Source organism: Parus major, chromosome 2, assembly GCF_001522545.3.
Source record: "Parus major isolate Abel chromosome 2, Parus_major1.1, whole genome shotgun sequence".
Classification (NCBI taxonomy): Eukaryota; Metazoa; Chordata; class Aves; order Passeriformes; family Paridae; genus Parus; species Parus major.
In genome coordinates, this window is record NC_031769.1 from 374,054 (window position 1) to 383,592 (window position 9,539).

At 58.2% G+C, this 9,539-nt stretch overlaps 1 protein-coding gene across 1 annotated transcript in view; it reads right to left on the reverse strand.

The window, feature by feature from the left end:
• Window positions 1–9,522, reverse strand: part of ZNF777 (zinc finger protein 777) — a 17,423-nt gene extending 7,901 nt beyond the window's left edge. Inside the window, exons 1-6 of the mRNA XM_015651487.2 lie at window positions 9,099–9,522; window positions 7,549–7,675; window positions 5,800–5,913; window positions 5,499–5,609; window positions 3,540–4,530; window positions 57–244 (exon numbers count right to left, since the gene is read on the reverse strand). Of these exons, the coding sequence (XP_015506973.1) occupies window positions 57–244; window positions 3,540–4,530; window positions 5,499–5,609; window positions 5,800–5,913; window positions 7,549–7,675; window positions 9,099–9,485 (1,918 nt within the window). The 5' untranslated portion in view covers window positions 9,486–9,522. The remainder of the gene's footprint in view (window positions 1–56; window positions 245–3,539; window positions 4,531–5,498; window positions 5,610–5,799; window positions 5,914–7,548; window positions 7,676–9,098) is intronic.
• Between the last annotated feature and the right edge of the window lie 17 nt (window positions 9,523–9,539).

Consider the following 9,539-nt stretch of genomic DNA (forward strand, 5'->3'; position numbering starts at 1 on the left):
CCCCTGGCGGGCCGACGGCATCACCGCCCCGCCCCGTCGGGGTCCCCCCACGGCACCGCCCGGTGCCCGCTCCGCCGGGAACTGCGGGCACCGAGAGACTGGCGAACTGACGGGGCTGGGGGCGCTCGGGGCATTGCCCGAGGAGCTGGGCTGGCAGCGGAGAGACGGGGTGGGCTGGCGGGACCGAGGAGTAACGGGGAAGGCCCCGGGGTGCGGTGCAGGGGGAGGGGAGGTGTTGGTTTGGCTGGGGCGAGAGAGAGGGGCAAGTGGGAGAGACTCGGTGCGACATGGGGAGGGCAGGCGAGGGACCAGGGGGTTTCTGTGGAGGCTCCGGGGCGGCTCCCCCGGCCCCGCCCGTCGGGTCCCCCCGCCCATCCCTGCGGGCTCGGAAATGGCGGCCGGGGGCGGCGGCGCCGTGGAAACGGAGCGACCCCTCCCCTCCCACGGCCTCCCCGCTGGACCCGACCCCAGCATCGCATCCCATCCTATCGCATCCCATCCCATCGCATCCCATCCCATCCCATCCCATCCCATCCCATCTCATCCCATCCCATCCCATCCCATCGCATCCCATCCCATCCATCCATCCTGTCTCACTGTGTCCTACCCTATCCCATCTCATCCTGTTCCAGCTCATTTCATTTCATCCCATCCCGTCCCATTCTGTCTCCCCAGTCCCATCCCTGCAGGGGCACAGCCCTGGCACACCTTGGGGGGAAAGCAGGAGCACAGGGAAGGGCAGGACCCAAAAAAAACCCCTTTGCTTTGTGGGAAAAGTGAGGTTGTGGGTTTGTGGAAAAAGGGAGAGGATAAGTGGGATGGGTCACCTGGGCTTGGCGGTGACAGGGATATGACAGCAGCTGGGGACCTCCAATTAAGTGTCCCCTGTCCAGGCTCCTCTTGGGCTGTCCCAGGGATCCACAAACCCTGTCCAGAGCTGATCCATTGGGAGGCGACACCAGGAGCAGCTCTGGAATGGAGGTTTGTACATCCCAGTGCAGCCCCTGGCAGAGGGAGACCTGACTCTGGCTGTGGGAGACCCCACGCTGTCCCTATGGAGATGGCTGTGGATCACCAGATGTATTTATTCCCAGGAGTGGACTGAGCAGGATCGGGATAGAGCCATGTCCGTGGGGTGTCTGTGACCTGTGACCATGTGGACACACACAGAGCACACGTGTGACCACAGAGGGACACTCCTGTGTCCTCACAGTGTCCGTGTGTGCTCAGAGCTGTGCTCAGCCTCACCTTTGGAGCACCTGCTCTCCCCAGCCTGGATCCCACAGGATGCTCCTTCCCTGAGCTCTCTTCCCTCTTCTTCTCCCCACCATCTCCAGCATCTCCATACCCACATGGCTCAGCCCCATTCCATGGAGTGGCTCCAGAGTGTGAGGGGATTCGCTGGGGTCACTCAGAGTCTGGGGGGATTTACTGGGGTCGCTCAGACCTTGGGGGATTCATCAGGGTCATTCAGACCTTGGGGATTCACCAGGGTTACTCAGACTTTGGGGGATTCACCTGGGATCACTCAGACTGTGGGGGATTCATCAGGATCACTCAGACCTCGGGGGATTCACTGGGGTCATTCAGACCTTGGGGGGATTCACTGGGGTCACTCAGACCTCGGGGGATTCACTGGGGTCACTCGTTCCATCTCCCCAGGCTCCCAGCAAGGATTGGGGTGGCTGAGGGACTCTGGCACCCCTTGGTCCCTGTGGACCCCAAATGCCACATCCCAGTGGTGGCTCTGACCATGGGCTGCCCCCTGCACAAGGTCCCAAGCTGGAACAACCCCTGGACCTCGCTGGAGCTCGGGGTGGGGGTCTCTGGTGGGGAGAGGGAAATGTCTCCGTGTCCTGAGCTCTGGCAGGGAAGAGCCTGGGGAATGTTGGGCTGAGGGAGCCTGGAAGGAAAAAACACCGAGTGTGTGGCACCAGCTGTGAGGTTCCTTCCAACCCAGGCCATTCTTTGATTCCATGATCCCAGCTCCAAGGTGGCCACAGCCACCAGTGCTTCTCCCTCTCCCTCATCCCGAGTATGGGATGTCCCAGCTCCATCCCACCACAGATCCAGGGATTCCTCAGCTGTCCACAGCCCTGTCTGCGTGCGGCACAGGCTGCACAAATGGCAGCAGCAAAGTTAAAACCACAAATCCCAGATGCAGCATCCCCAAGCAGCCTCGTTTGCCAGGCCTGGCTCTCCAGCTCAGCTCAGCTTGTGCTGTTCACCTGCTCCACAATCACCAGGAAAAGCTCCTGAGGAACATCCAGGAGCAGGATGAGGGAGCTGCAGGTAGGGGCTGACACAGAATTCAGAATGGAAACACTGTATTGACAGACTTTACAAAAGTTATTACAAAACACAGTCACGAACCAGCAGCTGACGATACAGAGCGAAGAGACACCACGTACAGCCACCTCAGAACAACACCAACAGCTCCAGAAGTCATCCAATATTTACACAAACAGCTGGAAAACTCCGGGCAGTTATCGCATACATGGAAGTGTTTTAGAGCAACTGTGAAATATAGTGTCACACCTTTCTTTGTAGTATTATCATCATCATAATTAATAATAATAATAATAATAATAATTAATAATAATAACAGACTACTTCTAGGTTAACTAAAAACCAAACAGCTCTTTACAGGGGTTAGGAGAAGCTGCTTTCACTCGTCTGACTTACCTGAGTGAGACCAAACCCAGTTAAAAAATAATAATAAAGTCACCTTCATTGTCAGGAGTCCGTGTGTCGGCCCAGCGGCGCCGTTCCCTCGGGCCAGAGGGGAACCAGAGCCCAGCTGGTGCCAGTGACACCCTTCAAAAGAACGGAGACGTGTCCTCCTGCTGCGAGTGACCCCAGCACGCCTCCAAACGCTGCCCTTCCCGTCTCCTCCTGCTCCAATGTCCTCAGCCCCTTCTCCTGCACCTGCTTTATCTCACCCCGCTCTTTGCCACGCTCTCCTCTCCGCTTTTCCGCCTTCCACAAATCCCGCGTCGTGCCCTGACCACTTCTCTGCCTCGCCTTTCTTGTCTTCATCCCAGTCCTGGCCTCGCAGCCTTTTCGGGACACGGCGACGCAGCGGGAGCGGGCGGCCGGCTGGGAACGGCGCCTTCCTTCCCTCCCTCCCTCCTCGCGCTTCCAGCCTTGCAGTGAAACGAGTGGAAAAAAGAAAGCGAAAGCTTGTCACTCCTGAATATGCACAAAGATAGGTGGGGGAACACCTGCTAAATACGGACCCCAGAGAATGGCTCGGGATTATTCTCTACGGGCAGAATCCAACCCTGCGTAGGGAACAGCGAGCACGGGGCCTGCGCCGCGGTGGAAGTGCCACGGAACCCCGCGGGGTCCCAGAGCTGCCTGGGCCGGCCGAGCAGAGTCTTTAAGAGGAATTCCTTGGATGCTTCACCAAAGCGGGCTTCGTAGCATGACCACATGGATTAGCTGCGATACAAGTCACCTGCCATCATGCTGCACGTCCACCTGCCAGACCGTCACGGTCACCGCGAGCCCTCCTGCCCCGGCCCCACCACGGCTACTGCTTAGTCTCTTTTTTCACGCAGAAATGGTCGGTTTGGGTGCCCGCCGAGCCCAGGTTGTGCTGGGAATCCTCGCCGGGCCGCGGGTTGCGGGAGTGGATTTTCTGGTGGCAATTCAGGGACTCTTTGTAGCGGAAATGCTTCCCGCAGACGGGGCACTGGTAGGGGGTCTCCCCAGTGTGCACCCGCCAGTGCTTGAGCAGGTGGTCCCGCCGGATGAAGCTCTTCCCGCACTCGGTGCACTGGTAGGGCCTCTCCCCGGTGTGGATGCGCTGGTGGCGGATGGCTTTGGAGAGGTCTCGGAAGTCCTTCCCGCAGTAGGTGCACGTCAGCGGCCCATCGCCCTTCCCCGTGTGCAGCTTCTGGTGCAGGATCAGACTCACTTCCAGGCTGAAGCTCTCCTTGCACTGGGAGCAGGTGTAGGGCCTCTCCCCAGTGTGGATCAGCTGGTGTGCCCTCAGGGCAGCACTCCACCCAAAGCTCTTCCCACATTCCAAGCAGGTGTAGGGCCTCTCCACCATGTTGTTCACCTGGTGCCTGACGAGGCCGTACTTGAATCCCGAGCTCTTCTCTCCGTCGGGGCGCTTGGACGCTTTAGAGCGGGAGGGACCCTGGCCCTTGGCTTTGGATTTCTGCCGGAAGCTCTCGCCGCGCTCCAGGGACGTGCAGGCCTCCTCGCTGGCGTGCGCCTTCTGGTGGGTGGCGAAGAGCTGCTTGTCCAGGAAGCTCTCCCCACACTCGCAGCAGATGTAGGGCCCCTTGTCGGCCGCCGCCTCCTCGGGATCCTTCCTGGCCAAGTCTCTCCCGCGGCGCACCGAGCGCCTCAGCCCGTTGCCCGTGGCCGTTCGCTGCGGCGGGGCCGGCCCGCTCTGGCTCTTGCTGCTCGACTGCATCTCTTCCTCCGGGCTGGAGAAAACCTCTTCCCACTTTCCTGTCAAGGACCTGGAAAGCTCCAGGCTCTCGGAGCCCTCCTCATCGCACGGCTGTTCGTCTGGCAGAGCAGAGACACTCGTGTCATTTGGGGAAGCAAGACTGGGCTGTTATTTACAGGTCCCTTGGGACAGGGGGTGGTTTCTGCTGCGCACACCCAGCTCAGAGCTTGGCACTGACGGGGCTGCGAGTCTGGCTGGGAGCATCTACTCTGTCCTGGGATACAGGTGAGGCCAGAGGGATTTGAATTGGAATCTCAGAATTGCTGAGGTTGGAAAAGGCCTCGGTAATCATTGAGTCCAATCATCCCCCAGCACTTCCAAGGTCACCCCTGACCACGTCCCCAAGGGCCACATCCACCTGGATGTTACATCCCTCCAGGGATGAGGACTCCACCAGTGCCCTGGGCAGTCCCAATGTGTAACAGCCCCTTTTGGGGAAGAAATTTTCCTGATTTTCATCCTGAGCCACCCCTGGCACAACCTGGATCCATCCCCCCTCCTCCTGTCCCTGTTCCCTGGGAGCAGAGCCTGACCCCTCCTGTCAGGGAGCTGTGCAGAGCCAGAAATTCCCCCTGAGCTTCCTTTTCTGCAGGCTGAGCCCCTTTCCCATCTCCCTCAGCTGATCCTCGTGTTCCAGACCCTTCCCCAGCTCCACTTCCTTCTCTGGACACACTCCAGCAACTTCCTGCCTTCAATTATACTGTAATGTAATATTACATGTATAAAATCTAGCCAGAGGAAAAAAGAGGGTTCCTGAAGTAGGACAGTTCTTTAAAAACTTGTGGTTTAGGATAAAGGTCAAAAAAAAAAACAGAGGAAAAGGGAATAAAACTTCTTTTCCTCATGGGCTTGTACAGTGCCTGAGGCTGAAGGATGTCCCATGGTATAAACTGTGACTCAAAGCAACTTCCTGAAATTCTGGAAAAAGCACCATCCAGAAAAGCTGAGCTGCTCCTGGGAATGAGGCTGGGAAGCCAAAAGCACATCTAGGCAAGGGACACTTCCCAAAGCAGCTCAGTGCACTCACATGTACCAGGGACCTCCATGCCCTCCTCTTCCTCAGAGCCTTCGTGGCTTTCAGCCAGAGTCTCTTCATATTTACCCCACGAGCTGTCATCAGGCCCAGGGAAGAAAAACTCTGTGCAAGAGAAAAGAGCAAGAGTTACACTCCAACCTTCCAGCTGCTTTAGAGGATTCCAGGAGGGATGGACACACCAGGTGGGAGACAAGCTGGAAACCAAAGTCTCCCTGTACGTGAGGAGAGAGCTGACAAAACAGAACAGCCCCACATCTGCCTCCCCCCGAGTCGCAGGAACCTCGTGGCTCACCAGTGCTGGGGTCCGTGGGTGTCTCTCCTCCCTCAGAGTCCTCCTGATCCTCAGCGTTGGGATCCTCCCCCTGCTCAATCCGTGTCAGCAGCTCAGGCTTGGAAATGGCAGCGTCTGCACGTAAAAAGAGGATGAGGATGTTTCCCCTGCCCTGGAGGGAGAGCGACTCTGCAGCCTTTGCCCACCGACCTTCCTTTGCTGGGAAATGAACGAGAGAGGCTCAGGAAGCTGCTCTCAGCCCTCTGCCCCGCTCACCTTGCGTGGGCCCTGGATGCAGGAGCACGCTCTGCTCAGGTGAGGAGCACCTCCCAGCCTGCAGCGTGAGGAGCACAGTAAGAAAAGGCATCCAGGCTTACCTGCAGGCTCTCCTGTCTTCTCCTCTCCGCTAAGGTCCGCGGATCCATTACAATGGGGACTTCAGCTCGGGGGCAGCAGCAGAGCTGCCAGCACTGCCCTCCCCGTGCGGTTCCCTCCAGCCAGGACCGCTCCGTCCTACTCGTCCGTGTCACGGGCTGCTCGTGGATTTTGGTGGGGGAAAGGGGACAATCACCATCTCTCCTCGGGTGGAGAGCAGAAAACTTCACTTCCAGACATGTGGGAGGCCCTGGGGGTTAAATTCCACCTCTGCTCCGGTGGATCCGTTTGTCTTACACAGGAACCAAGCCCTAAACCTCGTTTCTGAAGGGAAACCTTGGGATGAAGCACAGATACATTTCTCCAAGCCCCAGGCTCAGAGATCCCCAGATCCCCTGCAGCAGGACAGCTGCGTTCCCACGCCTCAGGAGCGGGGATGGGTTTGGAAACAGGAGAATGGGGGCCATGGTTACCCTTCACCTTTCTCCCTGACACACAGGGACTACAGGAAACCTCTGTTCAAAGAAATAAACGGGGAAAAAACAAAGCAGAAAAGGCTTGGATTGGGCAGAGCTGGATGGCAAGGAGGCAGATGAGCCTGGACTCGGCACAGGGAAGTGTCTGGCTACCAGGGACGGTGTCTGCGCTCCCACCCCCGGTCCAGCCAAGGCAAGGTCATTTCTGGAACATGTTGTGAAGGCAACGTGTTCCCCAGAGAGCATTCCCGTGGCCAGGACTGGCAGGAGCGAGCGGAACGCGTTCCTTTGGCTGGGAATGCACTGCCCTGAGCTGCTGAGGGGAAAGCAGGAGGCAGAGCTCACCCTCAGCTGCTGCTTCTCCCCAGCTCTGCCCCAGCAGATCCCGCAGCACCCGAGCAGGACTCAATCCCTGGGGTTGGACAGAGCATCCAGGCAAACGTCACTTCTCCTCATGGGAGAGGAAAGGGAAGTCTGCACAACTCCCCATGGAAAGGGCTGGAAGGAACCTCAGAGGCAGGGCACAGGGCACCCTGTGCTGCTCTCAGCAGCCAGCGGGCTGAGGCACCCAGCGCAGTGGATCTGTGGACCTTGGCGTGACAAAGGAGCTTCCCTCTTCCCCAGCTTCACTTGGAATGAAGGTCCTCTCACTTCCCCTCCTCCTCCTCCTCCTCACAATCCCAGCACTCGTCAGGCTGCAGGGAGCATCAGGGAGCCACCGTCCTTGCGGTGACACTCATGACATCCTTCCACCCTCAGTGTGGCTGTGAGAGCTGAGCTCACTGCCAGGGCTGTGTTACACCTCTCCAAAGCTCACCACCCCTCCCCGATCCTGCAGGACCCAGCACTGCTTCCATCCACCAGTTCCCAGGAAAACTCTGTGCCAGGAGGCTGAGGGCAAACCCTGGCCCATCGTTACCCATGGAGATGACGGCCTCATAGTTGCCCTTCATGATGTGCCTGTACAGCTCCTTCTGCCACTCGTTGAGGCTCTTCCACTCCTCCTCAGAGAAGTTAAATGAGGCGTCGTTGAAGGCCACGGGGACCTGCAAGGAGCAGCACCACGGGGTTTGTTTCTCATTTAAGAAAACACCTGGGGATGTTTTCTCATTCAATTTTCTTGCTCAAACTCCTCAAGTGTGCAGGACAGTCCCAGGCAGGAAGATCTGTTGTAGTGCATCTAAAAATCTTGGTACCTCCCAAGGGTAAAACCCACCTCTGGTTTGTGTAATGTTAGTGCCTACCTGAAAACCTTCTCTCCCTTCCCCCTTCCCATTGGCTGTGACCTCCCTGCATCCCCTAATCACCCCTGCCCCCAGGTATAAAAGAGAAGACCCAGAGCATTTCGCTCTCTCTCTTGCCCCGGATGGATGACAGACAATAAACCCGGGATTACTCCAGCAAGTTTGAGCCTCCTGTGTCTAGATACTTTGAGTCCGTGTTGTATCCACTCCAGGACCCCCTCCGCCGCCTGTGCCCTGAGACGAGCAGGCTCTCACCACGGGGGGTGGGACAGAGGGGTCCCATCGGGGAGAAGGATTACAACAAAGATCTGCCCCTTTCCATGTGTCTCATCCCTCAAGGGACGTCAGGGATTTCCCCTGTCACCTGTCTGTCACCTCCCCCTGCTCAGCCTCCTCCTGTCATAGGCTATGCTCCCTGCACAGACTCCTTTTCACCTGCTTTTTGACACAATTCTGCTGCTCATCACCTCTGAACAGCTACTGGGGATGTTCCTAAACCTTCCCAGTCACATGGGGCTGAGCCACAAAATTCCACGTGATCCAAACACAGGAATTTGTGAAATCCCTCCCAGACCACACGTGCACGAGCATAATCAACACAGCAAGACCTGTGCTGGTGCTTCTGGGTGCTGAAGGGAAGCCAGTGATGGAGAGGAGCCATGAACTGCTCTCAGCACTGCACTGCCCCAAAATGGGGCTGTGAGTGTAGGGATCAGGCTGTCAGTGCAGGGATGGGGCTGTGGGTGCCCAGGAGATGCAGTAGTGAGTGCACAGGAGATGGGGCTGTCAGTGCACAGGAGATGGGGCTGTCAGAGCAGGATATGGGGCGGTCAAAGCAGGATACAGGGCTGCCAATGCAGGGTATGGGGCTGTGAGTGCAGGATATGGGGCTGTCAGAGCAGGATATGGGGCTGTCAGAGCAGGGATAGGGCTGTCAGTGCACAGGAGATGGGGCTGTCTGCATAAGAATGGGGCTGTCAGTGCACAGGAGATGGGGCTGACAATGCAGGATATGGGACTGTCCGCAAAGGAGATGGAGCTGTGAGTGCACAGGACATGGGTCTGTACAGGGCATGGGGCTGTGAGTTCATGATATGGGGCTGCGAGCACAGGATATGTGGCTGTGAGCACAGGATATGGGGCTGTGAGCACAGGGCACAGGATTCTGAGCCCAGCATTTGTGCAGAACAACCCCATTTTGCAGAGGGGAGCAGCAAACCGTTACCTTGGGGACTTCCCCTTTTGCCCCCGGGGGCAGCCGCAGGATCCAGAAGTTCCTGTTCTTCAGGAGGTTTTCCATGTTCTCCAGGCGCTTCTGCAGCTGCCCGTACTCCTGGATGAGGGTGCCCAGCGCCGTCCACTTGCTCTCCAGCTGGTTCCCGAATTCCACCGCCGTCTTCTCGCAGCCGATCAGCTTCGTCTCCGCCATCCTCATCCTGCCCTCCAGGTTCATCAGCTGGGCTGCCTGGGTGTCCACCTTCCTGTCCACGGCCTGGATCTCGGTGACCAGCGTGAGGGAGATCTCGGCGGCCGGCAGCTCGGCCTCGCCGCCGGGGCCCTGCTCGGGGGCGGGCAGCGGCTGTTCCAGGCCCAGCTCCTGGGGCTCCATCATGCACTCCAGCTCCTGCGAGGAGAACGCGCGGCGGTGAGCGCGCCCGCAGAGACC